Source organism: Rattus norvegicus, chromosome 9 (assembly GCF_036323735.1).
Source record: "Rattus norvegicus strain BN/NHsdMcwi chromosome 9, GRCr8, whole genome shotgun sequence".
Lineage (NCBI taxonomy): Eukaryota > Metazoa > Chordata > Mammalia > Rodentia > Muridae > Rattus > Rattus norvegicus.
In genome coordinates, this window is record NC_086027.1 from 7,214,846 (window position 1) to 7,241,808 (window position 26,963).

At 40.4% G+C, this 26,963-nt stretch overlaps 1 protein-coding gene across 5 annotated transcripts; it reads right to left on the reverse strand.

Moving 5' to 3' along the window:
• Nucleotides 1-206: 206 nt before the first annotated feature.
• On the reverse strand, nt 207-25,793 carry LOC120094625 (uncharacterized). Of its 5 annotated transcripts, XM_063267844.1 has the most exons (10): nt 25,611-25,793; nt 17,027-17,105; nt 16,328-16,444; nt 13,328-13,505; nt 12,851-12,976; nt 8,290-8,387; nt 4,709-4,835; nt 4,183-4,277; nt 3,868-4,048; nt 207-2,255 (listed from the first exon to the last, which is right to left on the reverse strand). In XM_063267844.1, the coding sequence occupies exons 4-10, from the start codon at nt 13,476-13,478 to the stop codon at nt 2,143-2,145; spliced, it is 891 nt and encodes a 296-aa protein (XP_063123914.1). In that variant the 5' UTR covers nt 13,479-13,505; nt 16,328-16,444; nt 17,027-17,105; nt 25,611-25,793; the 3' UTR covers nt 207-2,142. The 5 variants fall into 5 exon arrangements, with proteins under 5 accessions (XP_063123914.1, XP_063123916.1, XP_063123913.1 ...); XM_063267846.1 differs by lacking the exon at nt 16,328-16,444 and having other exon boundaries at nt 17,027-17,100; XM_063267843.1 differs by lacking the exon at nt 16,328-16,444 and having other exon boundaries at nt 25,611-25,792.
• Between the last annotated feature and the right edge of the window lie 1,170 nt (nt 25,794-26,963).

Consider the following 26,963-nt stretch of genomic DNA (forward strand, 5'->3'; position numbering starts at 1 on the left):
CCTAGTCTGGCATCAGTGGGAGACCATACGCCTAGTACTGCAGTGACTTTATGTACCAGGGTTTGGTGATACCCAGGGAGGGACTCCCTCTGATCAGAGAAGAAAGTGAAGGGAAAGTGGGGGGAGGAACAGTGTAAGGGGGTGTGGAGCTAATATTGGGTTGTAAAGTGAAAAAATAATGAAAAAAACAAGTCAATTACTAGCAATTACTTAGCTATACATCAGATGTAATATTTCATTTACTTTATTCATTCTTTGCTCCAAAAGTAATAGTTAAAATTACCAGTGGGTAAATTATCTTACACTTACTAAACTAACATTATATGTTTTACAATTTTGAACAACTTTACAAGTTACTGTTATTTTCAATTCTGAGTAGAAAGGTAAACTCCAAGCAAGACAAAGCCAATAGAGGCTTAAGTTCATCACCAACAAGTTTCAACAATTTACCCCAAATTTACTGTTAAACAGCACCTGGCTGAAGACACAAGCTGTGCCTTAAATACGCTGGAGCGACTCTGGGATGTTATGAACTTAACCTTGAAAGGAGGAAGGTATAGGAACTTCTATTTGGTTTGGATTGTAAGAACAGACAAATTACTTACAGAAACTGAATTACTTCAATACACATGTGAAGACATAGAAGAAAACAATAAAAATTTACAATCCAATCAGGATATAAACATCTTTTATATCATAGAAGTTGTCAATTATCTATGCACATATAGTTATATTTTAGCAGTAACCAAACAGTTGCTTCTAAGTTCAACAAAATTACAGATGTTTTTCAGCATTTTATAGCCACATCATTGGGAATGGGTTGTTGAGCTTCCTTTCACTTTAATGAGTATCTGGGATAAGCAAGTTATAAAGACAAAAGCTTTATTTTAGCTTTTGTTTTTGGAATTTACATTCCATGGTCAGATGGATAGAATATCATCATGGAATTAAATGACAGAGCAAAATTGCCCACCTCATATTATTGAATTTTTCATGGCCAAGAAACAAGGGAAAGAAAAAGCAAGGGCCAGGAGCACTCCTTCTCTTCTTGGTCACATTCCGTTTCTTAGCTTCCACCCACTAACTTCTACCACACATTCCAATGGCTCTTGCTGGCAGTAACACATGCTGTGCCCACGTCCTCGACATTTAGGAGAAAGTGTACATTTGAGTGATTGAAAGGAAATGTCATTCTAGCTCATGCTAGGTACCCTGAGCTCGCATATATATCCTGCTCATGCCACAGGCTGCTCCTGCTGATCTCAGCTTAGCAGTGCTGACATCTGCAACTAAAGTGACAGGGTAAGTGCTGAGACCCAAAACATGTTTGCCTTTCTGTCTTACGAGCCATCATTCAGTCGTGCAACATGCTGTGTTCTCCATATTGCCTGGTTACTGGGAGTAAAAGGATGCCCAAGACATGGAGCGAGTGGGAGGTGGAAGGAAGTATGCTGGCAAGCAAATGCAGATGGACTCTGCTAAAGTGGGCAAAAGTACAAGCTGTTCCTCAGAAGAGATGACAGGAGATCAAAACTCAACTGGCTCCACACTGACCATCAAGCCTCCATTCTGCTCTTGTCCAGACACAATTTGTGCTTCCAAAGGCCACCTTCATGTCTTCTGTCTGTTTCTTTATGACCTAGAAATAGGATTCCCTTTACTAAGACTTGGATTTCTGACATCTCCTTGAAGTTCTTCCCTCACTTTCCTCCCACAGAACCCGCTCCCTTAAACACATTGCAACAAGTTGCAACATGTTGACTCTTCCCATTGTAATCAGGCAAAACAGACTGAACAGGAAGGACTTTAGGATTTCATGTACTTTAATTTAGATGATCACTATTGATGTGTGTTTCAGAGTTAGTATCCTGGTTATACCTTCTAGAAGAATGTCATCATAAAATGTATACTACTAGAGTTTTATTTATGTGTTTATTTACTAGCTCGTTAAGCTGTGTTACTGATTTGTACTGAAGATTGGAGGAAGTATATACTAAACATGATGCTTTTATGAATGGTAATGTGATGTTAGTTATCACAGAGTAGGAGCCACAATCCTTGGCCTTTACAGGTTGCTTTCAGAGCTTCCTTTGGCTGAATTGAGGCTTGCAGACAGACTCCTCTCTTAGATGTCCTTCTTGATCAGAGTTCCATGCAGAAGTTTAGAGAGGTTCCGCCCATCTTTTGCTTATAGATTTCATCAAACCTGTCATTCTGAGCTACAGTAAAGTGGTTTTTCCAATCACCCACAGTTCCTGAAATACAAAGCCCAGACAAGAACATCAGTCTCTGATTGACAGACTTTGTGTCCCTGACTGGAGGGTGGAGGGACCACAATGGAGCTGTCATAACAGGAATCTAATTCCACATCACCTTACTTCTCCTGTCTGAAAAGGACCCCTATTTGTCTTTGGGAGGGGCACCAGCTTCTAAATTAAGTGGTTGATTAATTCAAGGTGATCTGGCTTACATATACTAGATAGTCATAGTTATAAAAATGAACAAATAGTAGACATATAATCATACCAGAGGAGCTTAAAATGTTATAATGGCCAAAGACCCTGGACATAATAAAATACATATTGTGATATTCCATCTATACATGATCTAAAAGCAAGCTAAATCAACCTATAGTGAAAAATGAGAACATTTTTCTCTGTAGGAAGTGACTGCAGGCAAAAGATATCACACGAAATTGCTCAAGGTGATGAAATTCATTGCTTCTTTGATTCAGATGCTAATTGAATAGTTTTATTTGTTTAGAAAATTTATTGAAGTGTAGAGTTAATTTCTGTGAATTGATTTTATGAAGAGTACATCTTTGGAATTCCTATGATTCTTGTGGAAATTATGCAATTTGATGAACAGAAATGTTCATTGTAGCATTGATCCTATAATGTAAACATAGTATTTATAGTTTCTAAAATTAGAGAAATGATTGGAAAAGTAATAGTATGTCTATAACACATGTACAAACATGTACAAACAGTGATGTTTGAGATCTGTGTTTCTTTCTCTGGAGAGATAGCTCTTATTCATTATATACAAAAGTGTATAATATAACCACAGTTTATATTGTAATTAACAGATTAATGTCATGGTATCTGTATTTGTGTTTTTATGGCCAAAGCAAGCAAAGAAACAAACGCAAGTGAATCCAAAGAAGAGTGGACATGGATGGGCTGGGAAAAAGCTACTTGTCAAATTCTCACCAGGGATTAATAAAGAAAAGAGATAGAACAGTTTGATTTGTTTCAGGGCCTGAACACTTGGTATACTGCAAGAGGAGTGAAATGAATTAATTCATGTGCTAAAAGGAAGACAAAAGATGTTCTGGAGAAATGTGTAAACCTCAGTGCTGGTTGCACTGCTGTGGGAAAAAATGCATGTGTCAATGAGACAGTGGGATGGGTTTCATTCTGTACCTAACATTTGGAAAGTGGGTTTACTGAGGATCTGTATGAAATCATCAAACTATTGAGTTTTAAAAAGTTATTGAGTATACTAACTTTAAAAAAAAGTTTTCCTCTTAAAAGTGAATCATGAGGGACAATCAGATTTTTTTTCTTTCAAAATCTAGGAAGTAATAAGGGCCTGGGTCTCATGTAATACATGCTGAAAGTCCTGAAAGTGTCATGAGTCATGATTTGGAGACAGAATCAAACTAGATGTCAGATCTGATGAGTCTAACCGCAGGCAGGGATCCCAAGGAGGTGTGCACCAAGGGGAGTCTGTCTTAGTTATCTGTAAGACTTGCTTTGTAGAGCTTCTTGTACACTAGGAACAAATCTCTAGCTTTCTTAGAATCACAATATGTGGATTGGAGGGGGACTGCCTCAAAATTAGAGATAAATAAGCCCCACAGACCTTTTCTCATGAAAGGGGAAATGGACTGGTCCAGGACAGACTTGGGGACTGTAGAACGATTTGTCATAGGATTCTCTTTCATTTTCTCAAACGATGTCTCCAGGACTATTTTATCCACGACCTCTTCATCCAAATTCTTGCCCATGAACTGCATTACCTTCTGGATTTCACGCTTTGGGTCCTGTGAGTGAGGGTAGCATTGAGTTGGACTGGAAAAGAGTTTTCACACTATCACATTTTTCCAGACATCCCTGTCAGAACCACATTCCTAAAGCAGCTTCCCTGTCCCTGGAGCTGAAGCAGTGATTTACTTACCCTCTTCACATCTTCATAGAAGAGAAAGAGAATCTGGTATCTGTCTCGAATTTCCCACCATCCTTTCACATGGTCAAACCAAGATCCCCAACTTACTGTGAAAAACAAGAATTGTTTTCATGGACACAAACCTTCCAAGTCAGGAAAGTTTGACTTTCCTTTTTCTTTCTTTCTTTTTTTCTTTTTTCTGGCTTCAGGTACATCAGAGAAGAAAAAATTCTGTATTAGATATTTCCAGGGTCACTGAGCTGCTCAATTCTGAGGTCACGTAGTTTCTATCAGTATTGGAGGTTTTGCTTTAATATGAGAATTAAAGTGGCTTCATGTTGATTATGCACAATCACTTGCACCCTCATATTATGACAGGGTCACACAGGCTGAGGAAAGTCTATAGGCCAGGAATCCCTGAATAAAGGCCTTTAAATAGGAGGCACAGGAAACTCTGGGGGATCAACTGTCAGGGGTTGTTCTCTCAGCTCAGCCTAATCGGGGTAAAACCACAGAGGGACAATGCATTTTTATTTACCTTTTCCATTGATGAAGGTTTCAAAATACTCATTCCAGGTGCCTGGATCGGGGAGCACCTGGCTCATCCTGTAGAAGTGGTAGTAGGAAACCATGCAGTCTTTGGCATTTCGAGCCACATAAAGGAACTTTGGAGAAGAAGAGAGGTGAGTTAAAGGAACATGAACATGAAAAGTTCTGGGTTCTCACTCTGGCTGAGTCCTCTTGGGGAATGCTCAACTCTCCTGCCCTGGCCCCAAGAATCAGCCTAGAGCAATGTCACCAATTATGGTACTCCCAGCCCAGTCCTAACTCATTGAAATTTATCTCAGTTCTTGATTTCCCTTTTGTTATCAGGGGCAAACTCTTCCTCTAGATACTCTGAATCAACTACAGAGCCACTGAGCCTTCCAGAAACCTCAGCCTGATTTCTGGGAAAGCAATCACTCCACCTGGTGTTTCGATGTGGAGCAGCACCATGGATCCTACTTGCTATGAGCACAAACTTTCTTCCATGATGGTCACTTTCAAAACTGTGTGTTTCTACACAGAATAAACAAATGCCAGGTGCGTTTGAATAAGGACCCTTTTGGGAGACTTTTTCACCTTGCTAGAGATCTAACCCATGTTTCCTCCAAATCCAAATGCTTCTGCGCTCCATTGGAAAGAATTTTCTAAAGTTTCAGTTTATTTATTTATTTATTTATTTATTTATTTATTTATTTATTTATTGATTCTTGCACTTTGTACTCAGGTTGTCTTTCACCTCAGTATTGACTGACGTTTTATGAATTTCTTCTTTCCTTTTCATGGATGTGGCTTCCAGTCACAACACAGGACTCTCACCTTTCCTCAGTCCTCATTCATCCCCTTTCCAAGTTCTTACATTTCTCTATCCAGATGCACACAGTCTGAGAGTTAGGCTACTTCTGGTTCTTAACATTCAGTGTTTTATATATAAATCATTAAATATGCATAATATTTATAATGTATATGATATATAATATATATGTGTATATACAATTATAAAACACCATTTCTTTATTTGATGATTTGACTCAAAGTCACACCTTCTTTCCTTATGTCATTTACAATACAATGATCTATTTTATACAGCATTAACATTTTTTTATTTTTGCATACAACAGGTTTGTCAGAAGTTTTTGGGGGCCAACTCTGACTCTTCTTTGGCAGACACCCTTATGAAGCTCTCTTCCCTTATGTATGTTGTGTGTACGTATGTATGTATGTATGTATGTATGTATGTATGTATGTTGCAATGTATGATCATGATCACAGTGGTAATCTGGGGGTCTGCGCAGAGATGACTCTTCAGAAAAGATCATGTGTATTTCTGTTGAGTATACTCTTGTTTTTGGTACTGGGTCATCTTAGCTGACTTGTATGAGCTTGTAGTGTCCTGAACAGGGCAAAAAGCGGGAATTAATCTTTAAAACCTTTGAGGGGTGACAAAAGACTATCCAGAAACTACCCATGGTCTCCTTTACGACCCACAATGTACATTATATTGGTAAATTGCCTTCTGTTGTTTGAACTCACTGACAAGCTGTTTCCAGAAGTTGGGTTACTCTACACACATTTCAACACCAAGCATGTAGTTCTAAGTGTTCTCCAAGATCCCTTATCTGGGGAGAGACTATTCCACTAACTCTGTTACAAGGAGGGGAGAGAACAGTAAATTGCTTCTGTTACTGAGATCATCTGGAAGTTGAACTATTTCCTACAGGTGAAACTTTGTTTAGCCCACTGGGAAAGAGATGCTAGATCAGCTCTTGGAAACCTTAGCCATAGAGAGAAACCTCAGTGTGAAACTCCAGCTGATACTTAAACTTCCTCAGTTTCTTGAAAATGGTGTGAGCACAGGATCTCCAGATGTTATCTCTTTCCTACCAGTCCTTTACTTGGAGGAATATTCTGATCAGCCTGGGTATTTTATGAGTAAACTGACTGGCTATCCCAATGGAGATTCATCAGTAGTTTTTGCTAGATGTTTGTGAGTCCTCCCTTTGTAATATTATCTTTCTACTGTGATTTGTTCCTTGACCTGGAAGCCGTGCCCAGGGACACACTATGCTCTGCCTGGGAATCTCAGTGCTGGGAACACAAAGTGTCAGATTCAAGAGGGCTTGTCCAGGCAATTTCTGCTTGAGGACCTGATTTGTTGTTTGTCTGTCTGTCTATCTCTCTAACTCCATCCTTTCATCTGCATGCTGCTTGCTATTTATTTTTCTTTGGCTTGTTTTATATACTTAATAACCTCACTCATTCAAAACTGAAAATATACCCATTGAAGACTATTCTCTGTACCACAGAGCTCAACTCCTCCACCTACATATACATGGAAGATGATGACCCATGATACCAAAGCTCTCTCCTCATTCTCTTATCTCCTTGTGTATGTTCTGTTTCAATCCCTGTGCAAACATTAAAGCCAATGTTGCTGAATTATCCAGGGGATCAAATACCACTGCACAGGTCCATGATAATTATGCTTTTCTTAATTTTATTTCAGTTTTATTTTTTTGTAACTTGGGAATTTCCTCAGCTTATTTGATCTCAGATAATATCAAGAGGTATTCCTCAGTGATTTCATGATAGCTGGTCTCAGTAATGCCAGGAATAGAATTGGCACTCGTCACCCACCGTTACGGACAATACAAGTCATTTGATTGTAGGAACTCCACCAATATTTCTGCTATCTATAAATACTTTAGTCCTTTCAAAACAATCCTTAAAGCTTAAATTATGTGATGGTTTTATTTATATTGATGCATTGCCTGCTTGTATGATCATGACCCATGTGCAAGCAGTACCCATACAAACCAGAAGAGGGCATCATATCCCCTAGTACTGAAGTTACAGACAGTTGTGAGCTAGTATCTGAACCTTTGTCCTCTGGAAGAACAGTCAATACACTTAAGCACTGAGCCCATTTCTCTAGTCCCTTTTTATCTTTCTTTCACTATTTCCATTTAAAAAAGAAAAAGATAATTCTTAGAAAAGCCATTGACTCATCCTTGAATTTCAGCTCCACTCACTGCACGATTACTGTACCCTTGGCATACTCCTTGGTATACCTATGGTATACTCCTACCATGGTCCAACACCCTCAATGTGTCAGGAACACAATAGACAAGACACTGGGACACATGACATAATCCTAGAAAGAGTGAAAGCAGCCTGGAGTCTTCTGAGGCTCCATCCAAGCCTCCTTTGCAGCTCCACTGGGATTTACCCTTTGAACATCAGTCCTTTGCACTTGATCTGCTCAGTCTTCTTTGTGCTCCACTCCATAAGCCCTCCTATAGCCTACAGCCTATGGTTCCCGTTCCCCACTCCCAGTCTGCTTCACTGAAGAACACATGATCCCCAGTACCTCAGTCTGCCCTCGGCCTTCACATCACATTTGAAAGCCTCTGGGGAACCACTCTACTAAATCTAGCATGGTGTTTGACTTTACTGCACAGTATGAGGTCTCAGAGGTACAGCGTACTGCTAAGGAAGCTATACTCACTCAGGCTGTGAAGGGCTGAGGCCCTGGGCTCCCTGCTCCAGTCCCGATAGGAACTGCTACTGTCTTACCTTACAGTTGTTTGTCCAGAAAGACGGTGGCAGCAGCTGAGTGGGAAGATGGGTCCTTAATATCCTTGGAGCTGGCATCGCATTGGCTTTGTCCACACCTGTAACACAATTCAGGAGATGATTGCACAGTCTGCTCAGCACATGAGAACATCCACTCCAGGCTGCCCACTCTCTCCCTACTTATTCAATATAGTTCTTGAAGTTCTAGCCAGAGCAATCAGACAACAAAAGGAGATCAAGGGGATACAGATCAGAAAAGAAGAAGTCAAAATATCACTATTTGCAGATGATATGATAGTTTATATAAGTGATCCCAAAAGTTCCACCAGAGAACTACTGAAGCTGATAAACAACTTCAGCAAAGTGGCTGGGTATAAAATTAACTCAAATAAATCAGTAGCCTTCCTCTACACAAAAGAGAATCAAGCTGAGAAAGAAATTAGGGAAACGACACCCTTCATAATAGACCCAAATAATATAAAGTACCTCGGTGTGACTTTAACCAAGCAGGTAAAAAATTTGTACAATAAGAACTTCAAGACACTGAAGAAAGAAATTGAAGAAGACCTCAGAAGATGGAAAGATCTCCCATGCTCATGGATTGGCAGGATTAATATTGTAAAAATGGCCATTTTACCAAAAGTGATCTACAGATTCAATGCAATCCCCATCAAAATACCAATCCAATTCTTCAAAGAGTTAGACAGAACAATATGCAAATTCATCTGGGATAACAAAAAACCCAGGAGAGCTAAAACTATCCTCAACAATAAAAGGACTTCGGGGGAATCACTGTCCCTGAACTCAAGCAGTATTACAGAGCAATAGTGATAAAAACTGCATGGTATTGGTACAGAGACAGACAGAGAGAACAATGGAACAGAATTGAAGACCCAGAAATGAACCCACACACCTATGGGCACTTGATTTTTGACAAAGGAGCCAAAACCATCAAATGGAAAAAAGACAGCATTTTCAGCAATGGTGCTGGTTCAACTAGAGGTCAACATGGAGAAGAATGCAGATCGATCCATGCTTATCACCCTGTACAAAGCTTAAGTCCAAGTGGATCAAGGACCTCCATATCAAACCAGACACACTCAAACTAATAGAAGAAAAACTAGGGAAGCATCTGGAACACATGGGCACTGGAAAAAAATTCCTTAACAAAACACCAATGGCTTACGCTCTAAGTTCAAGAATCGACAAATGGGATCTCAAAAAACTGCAAAGCTTCTCTAAGGCAAAGGACAGTGTGGTTAGGACAAAACGGCAACCAACAGATTGGGAAAAGATCTTTACCAATCCTACAACAGATAGAGGCCTTATATCCAAAATATACAAAGAACTCAAGAAGTTAGACCGCAGGGAAACAAATAACCCTAATAAAAAATGGGATTCAGAGCTAAACAAAGAATTCACAGCTGAGGAATGCCGAATGGCTGAGAAACACCTAAAGAAATGTTCAACATCTTTAGTCATAAGGGAAATGCAAATCAAAACAACCCTGAGATTTCACCTCACACCAGTGAGAATGGCTAAGATCAAAAACTCAGGTGACAGCAGATGCTGGCGAGGATGTGGAGAAAGAGGAACACTCCTCCATTGTTGGTGGGATTGCATACTGGTACAACCATTCTGGAAATCAGTCTGGAGGATCCTCAGAAAATTGGACATTGAACTGCCTGAGGATCCAGCTATACCTCTCTTGGGCATATACCCAAAAGATGCCGCCCCAACCTATAAAACAGACACGTGCTCCACTATGTTCATTGCAGCCTTATTTATAATAGTCAGAAGCTGGAAAGAACCCAGATGCCCTTCAACAGAGGAATGGATACAGAAAATGTGGTACATCTACACAATGGAATATTACTCAGGTATCAAAAACAACGACTTTATGAAATTCGTAGGCAAATGGTTGGAACTGGAAAATATTCTGAGTGAGCTAACCCAATCACAGAAAGACATACATGGTATGCACTCATTGATAAGTGGCTATTAGCCCAAATGCTTGAATTACCCTAGATGCCTAGAACAAATGAAACTCAAGACGGATGATCAAAATGTGAATGCTTCACTCCTTCTTTAAAAGGGGAACAAGAATACCCTTGGCAGGGAAGAGAGAGGCAAAGATTAAAACAGAGACTGAAGGAACACCCATTCAGAGCCTGCCCCACATGTGGCCCATACATATACAGCCACCCAATTAGACAAGATGGATGAAGCACAGAAGTGCAGGCTGACAGGAGCCGGATGTAGATCGCTCCTGAGAGACACAGCCAGAAAAAAAGAAAAAAAAAAGAAAATTTAGATGCCCAAACTACCAGACCCAAGGAGAACAGAAAGCCACTAATGACAACACATCCCACACCTGTGTAGCATGTTCAACTTCAATAGATGTGTCCCACACACATCACTGGAGTTCTACATTCCTACCCTGGGATTATTCCTCCTCCTCCTTCTCCTCCTCCTACTCCTGCTCCTCCTCCTCCTCCTCCTCCTTTTGCTTCTGTATAGGAATTAGTCAGCCTGAGTTCATGAAACCCCCCAATTTCTCTGAGACCTATAAGAATGGACTTCCCACATTTTACCATGTTGCTTGGATTCTCATCAGTGCCCTTTCATGCTGCTGTCTATCTGTATGACCATGGGGTTAACAATTCTCCTAACAAGACTTACATCTCTAAGGAAACTCCTCTTAGTTTCCCTCTCAACACCCAAACCTGAAGTCTCTTATTGGAACCTCAAGGAATTCACTCTATCATTTTGAGGGTAATGACCTGGAAGCCAAGAATAACCAAATTTGTCCTTTTGAGCCAGAGCTGATCAGAAACAGTGAGCAGACTCTTTCCACCTCCCTTCCTGTCATATCAAAAACATCTCTCCGGTTCTGTGCAGTGATGTTTCTTCTATTACATCCTTTCTGATACATGGTTTGTGATGTTTGCACTTCTATTTACAACTCTTGTAGGGACTTTCTCTGTGAATCTTTGAGATAAACTGGAGTAAGATGAAATAAAGATATTGCAGACTGTCCCTAAGGTCTTTCCTTTAATCTAGCAATCAGGCTCTTCAAATAATGGCAGTGGAGAGGTTAGAGAATTAGTCCTGCATTGCTTCAAAGATTGCATGAAATCATTCTGTTAGGCGGCACATTTGAATCTGGACTGTGATCCACAGAAAATGGTAAAGATTCTCTTATACGAATAATCGGAAATCCTGCCAAACAAGGAACAGAGATACTTTTAAAAAACTAGAATTGTGACTGATAATAAGTGGCATTTAACTATAAACATACAGCGGGAGGGCATGCTGTAAACTTACGTTCCACCTTACTTCTATGATATGAGGTCTGGAAGGTAACAAGGTATAATGCTTACTTTCCATTGTCAACTTGACTGGACTATGAACTGTATCTCTGGGTGTGTATATCCATAATGCGGTTTCCAGAAAGGTTCACCCACAGATTGGCAGCCCAATGGGAAATTAAACTAAATAGAAAAAAGGTGAGCAACACATTATCATCTGTCTCTGCTTCTAACTATAGACTAATTGTGATGAGCTTCATGACAGATTCATAATGTGTCCTGAAATTTGAACATCAAGCTTAAAAGCCCTAAAATGCTGTAAGCAAAGCTTCACAGACAATCTGGGGAAAATTTGGAAGAGCGCAGTGCCAAAAGAGTAGAGAATGGAGGCCCACTCATGAGGTTGCAGAACTGCTCTATGGAGAGATGGGCTGGAGGTTATTATATTATATTTTGGTGAAGAGTCTGGCCACATATTGCTCTTGAACTAAGAACTTGAGTAAGGTTGATTTCACAACAATAAGGGATTATGTTTAGCAAGGAAATCTCAAGACTAGAAACTATGTATGAAAAGAAAAATGTTCAGTTAACGTCACGGGGAAAATAGCTTTTCAATTGAAAAAAGTAATTGCCTCCTCGTGTGTGTGTGTATATGTATGTATGTGCATGTGTATGTGTGTGTATTAATATGCCTGTGTATGTGTGTGCATGTGTGTGTGTATGTTTGTGTGCATGTATATATGTGTATGTGTGTATATGTGTGTATGTGTGTGTGCATGCGTGTGTTTGTGTGCGTGTGTGTGTGTTTTGAATCATAAGACACTGTCCAGAAACCACTTGGTTATGAAAGGTAAAGTACTGAAAGCAGATGGCTGTGAGCTGCTGATGAGTAGATTTCTGTTCCTTCCTCTATTCTGCAGTTACACATGACCAGAGCAAAGGTATAATGAGAACATTAGGCAGAATTTTGCCTTCATATGCATCTATCTTCCTTGCTGATTCACATTTGGTAGAAATACAGAAAAAAAATGGATCTGGAAGGGGTGGCATATACATTTAACCCAACACTCAGGAGGCAGAAGAGGAGAATCTCAGTGAGTTCAAGGCCAGCCTAATATACAGCATGATGCTGTTCCAAATAGCAACTAGGGGGAGGGAGAGAGACAGGATAGGAAAGAAAAAGAGAAGATGAAGGGACAAGGAAAGAGATTAGATAGGAGAGGAACATATATGGAATCAGGGTCTCTTACCTGATGGTTGGGGTGGCCGAGCCCACTCAATAAAAGGGTGTCGGTGTTGAATGATGGTCCTCTGGCACTTCTCTACATCCCCATTCTGCTCAATCATGTCGACAATTTCTTGAATCCATGTTGTCCCTGGGAAGACCATAAAGATTGAGTTAGAAGATTATTCTTCAAACATACTAATGAACGGGTGTGGATGCAGATGTTGGCTTTACCTTCTGTTCTAACCAGGATCTTGTTAGCTATAGAAGAAATACTTTGGATCTCTGGGAAAGGTAAAAGAGTAGAGACAAATCTCACCTCTTCCCAAGAAAAATGAATGGTACAAGAGACTAAGCTTCAAGATCCCAGGGATAAGACATGTGAAGTAGCACCCATTGTGGGACAAAAAGAGCCAGCTTCTCATTGTAGGTAGTTCTAACTTAGGTGAGAAGTTCAGATAGCTCAGAGGATGAGGCTGGGGCTACTACTCTACCAGGTTACCTGATTTAGGGTAAGTACAGATGAGGAGGTCATCTGGCTTCGCCTTGAAGGTCTGAATCTGACTCCAGTTGTCAACAGTTGGAGCCTGCAGTGGGATCCCTGCGACCTCTTTCAGTTTTGTCTGTCTGCTCAATTCTGGGGCCAGGGCCATGATGTCTCAGGGAAGAAGGTTTAGTCCCTGTGAGAAAAGATCAGAATGGAATTCTTAAAGTACTGTGATAAAGCATACACAACATGAAAATGACTCTTAAGTATCATAAGTGGATGGCTCAGTGGCATTAATAATATTCCTGCTGTTCTTTGTCTACCATCACCTTGAATCTCCTGAAAACATTTTACTTTTCTAGATGGAAGCTAGGAGCCCACTGCTGCTAAATCTCAGTGCCTGGCTACCACGATTTTCCTTTTTATCTCCTTAAACTCTAGATGCTTTAGACTAAGTTCATTTTGTCCTCTTGTGAATAGCTAATTTATTTAGTTGAATATTCTTAAGGATCGGCTGTATTGTGGCATGCCATCAGATTTTCTTCCCAATTAATGCTAACTTTTATTGCATGCCTGCTTGTAGTGTGGTTTGTTTATCCATTTCTTTGTCCATGGGCACTTGGAGTACCTCCTTTCAACTATTGTACAATAAAAAATGTACAAATATCTAAGCTTCTACATTCATATTTTTGGGTTCATAACTCAATGCAGATATGCCATATAGTATGTTCTCATTTTTGAGAAATTGTCATAGAACTTTCCTACAGTGGCTGTATCATTTAAGAAGTCTACCAGTAGTATATAGTACTCTCGAATCACTGACATGTATCTCCCTTAAATCTCCATCCCAATAGATTTGTTTTGCTTTTCCTTCATGACTACTAATGAATATCTTCTCATGCACTTACAGTCTACTTTATGTCTTTTTTTCAGAAAGAGACACATTGTTCCACTGTTTGTTGTTGGTTGCTATACCTAGAAACTTACAAATATATGAATAGAAGGGATGAATGATCTTCTAATACTCAAGAGTAAGTGGCTATTTGAGTTTCAAAGCACATCTATCACTGCTGCTCAGAGGGATAGCAAGGTAATGTTCAGTGACTGCTACAATAGTGAGCACCACTATTTTATTTATTATAAGCAACTTGTTTTTAGTTCTTATATAATTTGAGGCCTAGAACATTAGAGGGAAAGAATATTTATGGAAAGTATAACAGTGAATAATTGCTAGTAATTGTGTAAAGAAAACTACAATGAGTGAGAGAAACAAAGACTGTCCAGGCTGGCCAGACCAAATATCAGGATGACAGGTTCCCAGAGAAAGCTGAGTTCTCTGGAATGGATGCAGGGCTTTTAGAAAATGAAGACCCGGTTGTACTTGAAAACATTTCCAATATAAGCAGCAGCTACAGTTGTAGTATTGCAGAGAGGGTGTACTTCCCATAAAACTCTGAGATGTGATATAATCAGCTTCAGCAGAGGAAGATAAAGTATTGCCATCTCCCCTTTCTTTTCTTTTAAGGTAAGAGTAGATAGGGTCTCTACATATCCCAGGATTGCCCATTGCTCATTCTGTAGCCTTGAATGTACAATCCTCCTGCTCCAGTCTCCTTGGTTCTGAAGTGGCAAGTGTAAGCTCACTCACTTGGTTTGGAGCACTGACATTTCTAACATACCTTCTATGTTAGGTCCTTCCCTAAATTCCCCCTTCACTTTTAATCCACATCACAGGTTTAGCTTAAGTAATATTCATTCCTCTAAACATAAGAAGGCTTACAAGATTCTAAATCAATGGTTTGATAAAGACCTCAGCTAGTATCTGTCTACTAATCTCATAAAACTTCTTTAAAAATTGCTTCTAAGTTACAAGTGTCCATGAAATTTAAGATGCCCATGCAATAAGTCCATATTCACAAAGAAAACTAATACAGAAATTGTTATTACTTAATGTATTTTTGTCCTTTTCTTTTTTTTTTCTTTGAGCCAATTGGTAAGATATAATTGCCCACCTAAACATACAAAGCCCAGTACCATCCATCCCTTAGGAACATTAATAAAAATCTGTAAATACACAGAGTGAGATCTTTACATCAGCGTCCATTGTCCTGCCAGCGCTTCTCTCTCTCTCCCTCTCCACTTCTCTTTCTGTTCCAGTCTCCTCCTCTTCCTTCAAACTTCTCTCCCACCCATCCTTCCTTCTCCTCCAATGACAGGCCTCCTTCTATCCTGTACCTACCCCTCACCTGTATTTTACAAATTCAATGGGGAGAAGTTTCTACTGAAGTCACCTGATTCCGGAGTACATGACTAGACAGCTGTCCTTGGGGCAGTGGAGTTAGCATCAAAATACAGATAACTCCAGGGCAAACCACAACATTTATCCCTTTTTGTCCAGTTAAAAAGCCTTTTCACTTATATATAAATTGAGTACAATTATTACCATTCTAAAATTTATAAAGCATATGATATACTCAACACACAGTCCATCACTTGTTTAGTTAAACAGAACATTTAGTTATCCATTCCAGCTTAAGAAAGGCTTAAAATCTATATTATATCTTGGCTAGCTTGTATAGTATAGATAACTATACAAAAAATATGTATTTTCAGAGTTAAACAGCCTGATAGGCTATGAGACTGTAATCAGTCTTCAACCCCACCAGAAATCTTTGAATGACCAAATATCTATTAAGATAGGAAGCCTAATATGGCCTCCAGAACTGAGAGGTTGTAGAGACAAATCTCTACTAGCACATTCCCCTGTTGGCAACATGAGAGCACAAGTCTGCAAGTCTACAGTGTCCTTTTCAAATGTAAATTTAGGTATTCAATATAACAGTTCCCAAACACATTCTCATTTTGAACTCCAATAGAACTTTGGTGGTGGATATGGGAGTTCTCTAAGTATACTGATGATGCAGTTCCCACTACCAGCTCATAGACAAAAGGGAATAGATTTCACGGCCTTTAGAAGCTGAGGATAAATTGGAGGCAGCATCCTCAGTCCTTTACCTGCACAACAGAACAGAAGGCTGATGTTCAGCAGATGAACTGAGGAGGGATGCTTTCCCCTAGCCTCTTGGTGTGCAAAACTTCATTTCACCCAGCGGCTGTAATCTGCTCAAACTTCTGACCAAAAACAGTTAAAACAATCAGTAGGCTATGATGGCAAGCAATATGAGGGAAGCTAGCAGAAAGAGTGTGACTTTGAGGCCAGTCTAGGTTACAGTAATACTGTTTCAAAGCACTAAACCTATGAATCTGGAATGCCATGCAACCAAGGGAGCCAATCCAGAGCAAGAGTAAGTTTGTTGTGTCGAAGCCTTGAAAATCTCATCCTGACACCAGCAGGAGTAGGACTGTTTTCCTCCTTGCTCTGGGTGTGCATGCCCTGTGCACATAAACCCTATGATCCCCACTTTTGCAACCCTTGAGGTAGTCATGGCAAAATTAGAGATTAACCTTCCTCTTTCCCTGTAAGGATATGTTCAGGAATCAAATAGTCCTCCACAGGTAAAGGAACATTCCCAACATATGAACACCAGCCAGTAATATACCCTCACTATGAAAACTCCTACCTACACACCAAGGTTTATATATACCCCTTAATACCCCCAATAAGAGAGAGCTATTTCACTGAAAACCATCACTAAAGAAGGCTATTTATCCCTTTGCATTCACTCCGACTGACACCCTGTGAAATCCACCTACCAGATTAAACTTTTTTCTTTTCAGTCCTGCTCAGTGCACAATGGTACCTGGATACCTCAAGGGCAGAAGCAGACCTAGGCTGGCACAAAACAAAATAAGTATAAAGGAAAAAATTTGAGTTAATTAATTCATCCTTTGTTTTTCTAAACAAAATTGCAAGTATCCCTCTGTCTCTGCCTCTGTCTCTGCCTATGCCTCTGCCTCTGCCTCTGCCTCTGCCTCTGCCTCTGCCTCTGCCTCTGCCTCTGCCTCTGCCTCTGCCACTGCCTCTGCCTCTGCCTCTGCCTCTGCCTCCAAAATGCTGCGATTCCAGATACATACTACCACGTCTTGTTGCATCATTTTAAATTGCTCAATTTGTGAGCAACAGCAAACTATTTGCATAAACTAATATTGCAAAAGCATTGGTGGATATGATGGACCGAACTGTGTACCTCCACATTCACATGTTGAGCTCTAATCTTCTTACTTTAAAATGTGACAGTTTGAGACAGGGCCCTGAAGATGTCATTAAGTTGAGATGAGGCTCCAATTCTATCATACTAGGGTTCTTCTTAGAAGAGATTTAGGATCCCGGCCCGCAGCAGCTCTCTGCTCCCAGACCCGGTGAGAGAGAGACCCAACCGCCTGGTCAGGTGGGCACTCCTGAGGCTGCAGAGCAGAAGAGACCACCAACACTGCTCACCCCTGCCCACATCCCTGGCCCAAGAGGAAACTGTATAAGGCCTCTGGGCTCCCGTGGGGGAGGGCCCAGGAGCGGCAGGACTTCTGCGCCTGAGACACCGCCGGATCCAGAAAGAAACAGACCGGATAAACAGTTCTCTGCACCCAAATCCCGTGGGAGGGAGAGCTAAACCTTCAGAGAGGCAGACAAGCCTGGGAAACCAGAAGAGACTGCTCCCTGCACACACATCTCGGACGCCAGAGGAAAAAGCCAAAGACCATCTGGAACCCTGGTGCACTGAAGCTCCCGGAAGGGGCGGCACAGGTCTTCCTGGTTGCTGCCGCTGCAGAGAGCCCCTGGGCAGCACCCCACGAGCGAACCTGAGCCTCGGGACCACAGGTAAGACCAAATTTTCTGCTGCAAGAAAGCTGCCTGGTGAACTCAAGACACAGGCCCACAGGAACAGCTGAAGACCTGTAGAGAGGAAAAACTACACGCCCGAAAGCAGAACACACTGTCCCCATAACTGACGGAAAGAGAGGAAAACAGGTCTACAGCACTCCTGACACACAGGCTTATAGGTCAGTCTACCCACTGTCAGAAATAGCAGAACAAAGTAACACTAGAGATAATCTGATGGCGAGAGGCAAGCGCAGGAACCCAAGCAACAGAAACCAAGACTGCATGCCATCATCGGAGCCCAATTCTCCCACCAAAACAAACATGGAATATCCAAACACACCAGAAAAGCAAGATCTAGTTTCAAAATCATATTTGATCATGATGCTGGAGGACTTCAAGAAAGACATGAACACACTTAGGGAAACACAGGAAATCATTAATAAACAAGTAGAAGCCTACAAAGAGGAATGGCAAAAATCCCTGAAAGAATTCCAGGAAAACACAATCAAACAGATGAAGGAATTAAAAATGGAAATAGAAGCAATCAAGAAAGAACACATGGAAACAACCCTGGATATAGAAAACCAAAAGAAGAGACAAGGAGCTGTAGATACAAGCTTCACCAACAGAATACAAGGGATGGAAGAGAGAATCTCAGGAGCAGAAGATTCCATAGAAATCATTGACTCAACTGTCAAAGATAATGTAAAGCAGAAAAAGCTACTGGTCCAAAACATACAGGAAATCCAGGACTCAATGAGAAGATCAAACCTAAGGATAATAGGTATAGAAGAGAGTGAAGACTCCCAGCTCAAAGGACCAGTAAATATCTTCAACAAAATCATAGAAGAAAACTTCCCTAACCTAAAAAAAGAGATACCCATAGGCATACAAGAAGCCTACAGAACTCCAAATAGATTGGACCAGAAAAGAAACACCTCCCGTCACATAATTGTCAAAACACCAAACGCACAAAATAAAGAAAGAATATTAAAAGCAGTAAGGGAAAAAGGTCAAGTAACATATAAAGGGAGACCTATCAGAATCACACCAGACTTCTCGCCAGAAACTATGAAGGCCAGAAGATCCTGGACTGATGTCATACAGACCCTAAGAGAACACAAATGCCAGCCCAGGTTACTGTATCCAGCAAAACTCTCAATTAACATTGATGGAGAAACCAAGATATTCCATGACAAACCCAAATTTACACAATATCTTTCTACAAATCCAGCACTACAAAGGATAATAAATGGTAAAGCCCAACATAAGGAGGCAAGCTATACCCTAGAAGAAGCAAGAAACTAATCGTCTTGGCAACAAAACAAAGAGAATGAAAGCACACAAACATAACCTTACATCCAAATATGAATATAACGGGAAGCAATAATCACTATTCCTTAATATCTCTCAATATCAATGGCCTCAACTCCCCAATAAAAAGACATAGATTAACAAACTGGATACGCAACGAGGACCCTGCATTCTGCTGCCTACAGGAAACACACCTCAGAGACAAAGACAGACACTACCTCAGAGTGAAAGGCTGGAAAACAACTTTCCAAGCAAATGGTCAGAAGAAGCAAGCTGGAGTAGCCATTCTAATATCAAATAAAATCAATTTCCAACTAAAAGTCATCAAAAAAGATAAGGAAGGACACTTCATATTCATCAAAGGAAAGATCCACCAAGATGAACTCTCAATCCTAAATATCTATGCCCCAAATACAAGGGCATCTACATACGTAAAAGAAACCTTACTAAAGCTCAAAACACACATTGCACCTCACACAATAATAGTGGGAGATTTTAACACCCCACTCTCATCAATGGACAGATCATGGAAACAGAAATTAAACACTGATGTCGACAGACTAAGAGAAGTCATGAGCCAAATGGACTTAACGGATATTTATAGAACATTCTATCCTAAAGCAAAAGGATATAACTTCTTCTCAGCTCCTCATGGTACTTTCTCCAAAATTGACCATATAATTGGTCAAAAAACGGGCCTCAACAGGTACAAAAAGATAGAAATAATCCCATGCGTGCTATCGGACCACCACGGCCTAAAACTGGTCTTCAATAACAATAAGGGAAGAATGCCCACATATACGTGGAAATTGAACAATGCTCTACTCAATGATAACCTGGTCAAGGAAGAAATAAAGAAAGAAATTAAAAACTTTTTAGAATTTAATGAAAATGAGGATACAACATACTCAAACTTATGGGACACAATGAAAGCTGTGCTAAGAGGAAAACTCATAGCGCTGAGTGCCTGCAGAAAGAAACAGGAAAGAGCATATGTCAGCAGCTTGACAGCACACCTAAAAGCTCTAGAACAAAAAGAAACAAATACACCCAGGAGGAGTAGAAGGCAGGAAATAATCAAACTCAGAGCTGAAATCAACCAAGTAGAAACAAAAAGGGCCATAGAAAGAATCAACAGGACCAAAAGTTGGTTCTTCGAGAAAATCAACAAGATAGATAAACCCTTAGCCAGACTAACGAGAGGACACAGAGAGTGCGTCCAAATTAACAAAATCAGAAATGAAAAGGGAGACATAACTACAGATTCACAGGAAATTCAAAAAATCATCAGATCTTACTATAAAAACCTATATTCAACAAAATTTGAAAATCTTCAGGAAATGGACAATTTCCTAGACAGATACCAGGTATCAAAGTTAAATCAGGAACAGATAAACCAGTTAAACAACCCCATAACTCCTAAGGAAATAGAAGCAGTCATTAAAGGTCTCCCAACCAAAAAGAGCCCAGGTCCAGATGGGTTTAGTGCAGAATTCTATCAAACCTTCATAGAAGACCTCATACCAATATTATCCAAACTATTCCACAAAATTGAAACAGATGGAGCCCTACCAAATTCCTTCTACGAAGCTACAATTACTCTTATACCTAAACCACACAAAGACACAACAAAGAAAGAGAACTTCAGACCAATTTCCCTTATGAATATCGACGCAAAAATACTCAATAAAATTCTGGCAAACCGAATTCAAGAGCACATCAAAACAATCATCCACCATGATCAAGTAGGCTTCATCCCAGGCATGCAGGGATGGTTTAATATACGGAAAACCATCAACGTGATCCATTATATAAACAAACTGAAAGAACAGAACCACATGATCATTTCATTAGATGCTGAGAAAGCATTTGACAAAATTCAACACCCCTTCATGATAAAAGTCCTGGAAAGAATAGGAATTCAAGGCCCATACCTAAACATAGTAAAAGCCATATACAGCAAACCAGTTGCTAACATTAAACTAAATGGAGAGAAACTTGAAGCAATCCCACTAAAATCAGGGACTAGACAAGGCTGCCCACTCTCTCCCTACTTATTCAATATAGTTCTTGAAGTTCTAGCCAGAGCAATCAGACAACAAAAGGAGATCAAAGGGATACATATCGGAAAAGAAGAGGTCAAAATATCACTATTTGCAGATGATATGATAGTATATTTAAGTGATCCCAAAAGTTCCACCAGAGAACTACTAAAGCTGATAAACAACTTCAGCAAAGTGGCTGGGTATAAAATTAACTCAAATAAATCAGTTGCCTTCCTGTATACAAAAGAGAAACAAGCCGAGAAAGAAATTAGGGAAACGACACCCTTCATAATAGACCCAAAAAATATAAAGTACCTCGGTGTGACTTTAACCAAGCAAGTAAAAGATCTGTACAATAAGAACTTCAAGACACTGAAGAAAGAAATTGAAGAAGACCTCAGAAGATGGAAAGATCTCCCATGCTCATGGATTGGCAGGATTAATATAGTAAAAATGGCCATTTTACCAAAAGCGATCTACAGATTCAATGCAATCCCCATCAAAATACCAATCCAATTCTTCAAAGAGTTAGACAGAACAATCTGCAAATTCATCTGAAATAACAAAAAACCCAGGATAGCTAAAACTATCCTCAACAATAAAAGGACTTCAGGGGGAATCACTATCCCTGAACTCAAGCCGTATTACAGAGCAATAGTGATAAAAACTGCATGGTATTGGTACAGAGACAGACAGATAGACCAATGGAATAGAATTGAACACCCAGAAATGAACCCACACACCTATGGTCACTTGATTTTTGACAAAGGAGCCAAAACCATCCATTGGAAAAAAGATAGCATTTTCAGCAAATGGTGCTGGTTCAACTGGAGGGCAACATGTAGAAGAATGCAGATCGATCCATGCTTATCACCCTGTACAAAGCTTAAGTCCAAGTGGATCAAGGACCTCCACATCAAACCAGACACACTCAAACTAATAGAAGAAAAACTAGGGAAGCATCTGGAACACATGGGCACTGGAAAAAATTTCCTGAACAAAACACCAATGGCTTATGCTCTAAGATCAAGAATTGACAAATGGGATCTCATAAAACTGCAAAGCTTCTGTAAGGCAAAGGACACTGTGGTTAGGACAAAACGGCAACCAACAGATTGGGAAAAGATCTTTACCAACCCTACAACAGATAGAGGCCTTATATCCAAAATATACAAAGAACTCAAGAAGTTAGACCGCAGGGAAACAAATAACCCTATTAAAAAATGGGGTTCAGAGCTAAACAAAGAATTCACAGCTGAGGAATGCCGAATGGCTGAGAAACACCTAAAGAAATGTTCAACATCTTTAGTCATAAGGGAAATGCAAATCAAAACAACCCTGAGATTTCACCTCACACCAGTGCGATTGGCTAAGATCAAAAACTCAGGTGACAGCAGATGCTGGCGAGGATGTGGAGAAAGAGGAACACTCCTCCATTGTTGGTGGGATTGCAGACTGGTAAAACCATTCTGGAAATCAGTCTGGAGGTTCCTCAGAAAATTGGACATTGAACTGCCTGAGGATCCAGCTATACCTCTCTTGGGCATATACCCAAAAGATGCCTCAACATATAAAAGAGACACGTGCTCCACTATGTTCATTGCAGCCTTATTTATAATAGCCAGAAAATGGAAAGAACCCAGATGCCCTTCAACAGAGGAATGGATACAGAAAATGTGGTACATCTACACAATGGAATATTACTCAGCTATCAAAAACAACGAGTTTATGAAATTCGTAGGCAAATGGTTGGAACTGGAAAATATCATCCTGAGTGAACTAACACAATCACAGAAAGACATACATGGTATGCACTCATTGATAAGTGGCTATTAGCCCAAATGCTTGAATTACCCTAGATCCCTAGAACAAACGAAACTCAAGACGGATGATCAAAATGTGAATGCTTCACTCCTTCTTTAAATGAGGAAAAAGAATACCCTTGGCAGGGAAGGGAGAGGCAAAGATTAAAACAGAGACTGAAGGAACACCCATTCAGAGCCTGTCCCACATTTGGCCCATACATATACAGCCACCCAATTGGACTAGATGGATGAAGCAAAGAAGTGCAGACCGACAGGAGCCGGATGTAGATCGCTCCTGAGAGACACAGCCAGAATACAGCAAATACAGAGGCGAATGCCAGCAGCAAACCACTGAACTGAGAATAGGTCCCCTATTGAAGGAATCAGAGAAAGAACTGGAAGAGCTTGAAGGGGCTCGAGACCCCAAAAGTACAACAATGCCAAGCAACCAGAGCCTCCAGGGACTAAGCCACTACCTAAAGACTATACATGGACTGACCCTGGACTCTGACCCCATAGGTAGCAATGAATATACTAGTAAGAGCACCAGTGGAAGGGGAAGCCCTGGGTCCTGCTAAGACTGAACCCCTAGTGAACTAGTCTATGGGGGGAGGGCGGCAATGGTGGGAGGGTTGGGAGGGGAACACCCATAAGGAAGGGGAGGGGGGAGGGGGATGTTTGCCCGGAAACCGGGAAAGGGAATAACACTCGAAATGTATATAAGAAATACTCAAGTTAATAAAAAAAAAAAAAAAAAAAAAGGAAATAACCTCAAAAAAAAAAAAAAAAAAAGAAGAGATTTAGACATACAGAGAAATACCAAGGGATGTACACAGGGAACAACATGTGTGGACATAGTAAAAGAAGGCCCCCTGCAAGCAGAGGAAAAGGCCTTGATAAACCATACTGACAGACACCTGGATCTGGAACTTTTTTGTAGGATTTTTTTTTAAAACTGAGCAGAATAGCATGATCAGTTAAAGCTCAGAGACCTGCTGTTTCATTGAACATTGGAAAATAAAGAAAATTATGCATTTCTCTTAGTGTTTCTTTGTTACTTGACCAAACAAGTAACTGAATTTAAATAAGTTTAAAATTATGACCTGGAGGTAAGGACTGAAAATCTTCAGTTGACAGAGACCAGCTCATTAATAGAGTGTGTGTGGTATAAAGGTAGATTTGAGGGCTGAGTGAGGCCATGGAAGTATGTACAGTGAGTCAGGTGGGGGCTGATGTGTAGTTCTGTAGTAAAGGTTTGCCCAGTGTGCACCATGCCCAGCTTGACAATGTTGGGGAGGAATAGAGGTTTCTGAATGCCTTATCTTACAGTGATACAAAAGCCACAGACACCCAGCTGAAATCAGATTCTCAAGTTTGAATGTGTTCCCAGAATTGGAGTTGATGTGTGCACAAACCTCACTTCTGCTGCTGAGCAGAAGCAGAGATCACAGGGGAAGAACTGAAAGCAGCTTCCTGTGCTACTGAGCACCAGTGCCTCGCAGACTGGGTACATCAAATACTGAGAATGACACTTTCTACTTCTGATAACCTCATAGAAGGTCAAGGAGCACACAGGTAGAAATACACCTGCCATCTGACAGCCCACAGCATGCAGGCTAGAAGAGAAAAAGAGTGCTTCCTTGGGCTTCTACTTATAGGTGGTCTCAGCTGTGGTCACTGCTATTTTTAGAGTAAGGCAGATAGACACACAGACTTTCCCAGGCAGGCTCCTTTTCGTCCTCTGAGGCCAGGTCCCTGTGGCCTCCTTTGTGAAACAATCTCTAGTCTTTTCCATAGAGTTAACCTTTCATCTTGTTTTCTGAGACAGGTCCTCACACTGTCCTCCAGACACGATTTGAAATCATAACTGTCCTCCACCCTCAGCTGCAAGAGGATCTAAATTTACATGAGAACTTCCCAGATCTTATGCCACAGTGCTATGGTTACTTGCTTATATAAGTAACTTCCCTAAGCAGGAGACCTGGTCCAGTTCCTTTTATAGGCCTAGCTTGAATGGTGTCCACAGACTTAGACGAAAGAGGGTCCAGTGTGGTGAAGAAATAGTCATAGCCAGAGCAGTGTAGATGGCTGACAGGAGGGGAGCCTTTGTGAGGGAAAAGTACAGTATGCACAAAGAGATGGTATTGTGGAAAGGTGTCTGCATGAATTTCTAAGTTGAACACAGCCAATGTTAACTTCAGATTTTTTTTATTATTATTTTTCTTAGGTTTCTTAAGACTTAAGATCTTTCTGACTTGAGTTACACCACTTACACATTAGCACCTGTATGTCTGAGAACTAAGAACATACACCAACAAGTTATGCCAAATGTTTCAGATAAGCTGTGTTCTTACCTTCAAACTCGAGTTTTCACCAGTCTAAAAGCTGGACTGCCCAGTGTTCGGTAAGTACAAAGGTACATTTAGAGGAAGGAGGAAAGTATTTCTGGTATATGGCAAGCACAGAGGCTCAAATTCTACTATGCCAAATGTACCCAACCTTTAGCAATCAATCTCAAATGCTCTGCAATCAACGAGATCAGCTAGAGCTTTAATCAACAGAGTCACGACTACAAGAAACAAACTTTGGCATCTGGCCAATGAGGAAGTAAGTCTCACTGTTTAGGGATCACTGTTCTATAAATCTCCACTACCTTAAGTACTTTCAGACTCAAGGCTGTTTAGAGAAATGCACAGAGGCAAACACACTGCTCCTCCCTCTCTAAGACCACCTGGTTCCCCACTATGTGCAGGCCCTGGCTTTGTTGCAGAGTCCCCATGCTACGTGGTCTTCTTCCTCTCCAGTCTGATAGAGTTTAAAGTGGGAAAAACAAGAGTATTGCCATGCTTATGTTCAAAAAGAAAAATAACTCAAAAGCTGACACATTCAGCCTTTTGCTCAAAGCACCCTGTGCCTAGATGAGTGCAGCCCTTATAAAGTTACTCAAACCTGGCACATGAGGCTTACATCCATGACCTCATTTACCTTTTAAGACTCGTGATGCTAAGCTGTGCCAAACTAAAAAATTATTAACCACCAGGATTCACAAAGTAAACTAATTCCCAATCTCCCCTTGACTGTGATTAAAAAGAAGCTTAAAGCATGAGTGAGTTTAAAAAGATATTTCAGAACACGAGTCTAAAGAATCTTTGTTTTTCTTCTACCACAAGAGCTAGTCTTAGTTACTTGGGTCCTGTTCTGTTGGCAAGTAAACAGACTTGGGTTCAGTAATGGAGAAACTAAAATACTGGCTGCATGGTCTCAGGTATCCAGTGGAACCTTCTTAGAGATTTCTCTTCTATATCTATAAAATGTGAGTCATGCTAACTACCTCCAATCAGTACTGTTAGATTAAAAACATGGAACCAGGGCTCTGAGGTTAGAGTGGGTGGGTAAGAGAGGGAGCATGCTCATAGAAGCAGGGGGAGGAGGTATGGGAGAGAGGGAAAGGGGATAACATTTGGAATGTAAATATATAAAATATCCAAGAAAAATAAAATTTAAAAAGAAATAAAGAGAGAGAGAAAGACAGACCCAGCACAGACTAAGTAGTTACAAATGCTGGCTTTTTCCCTTTCTTTCCAGAACATATTCATTGATGCACACATATGAAGAATGACAGAACAAAAGTTTAGACGAAGAAACTATGTATATATTTATTTATACTCACATCATCCCATGATATATATATATATATATATATATAT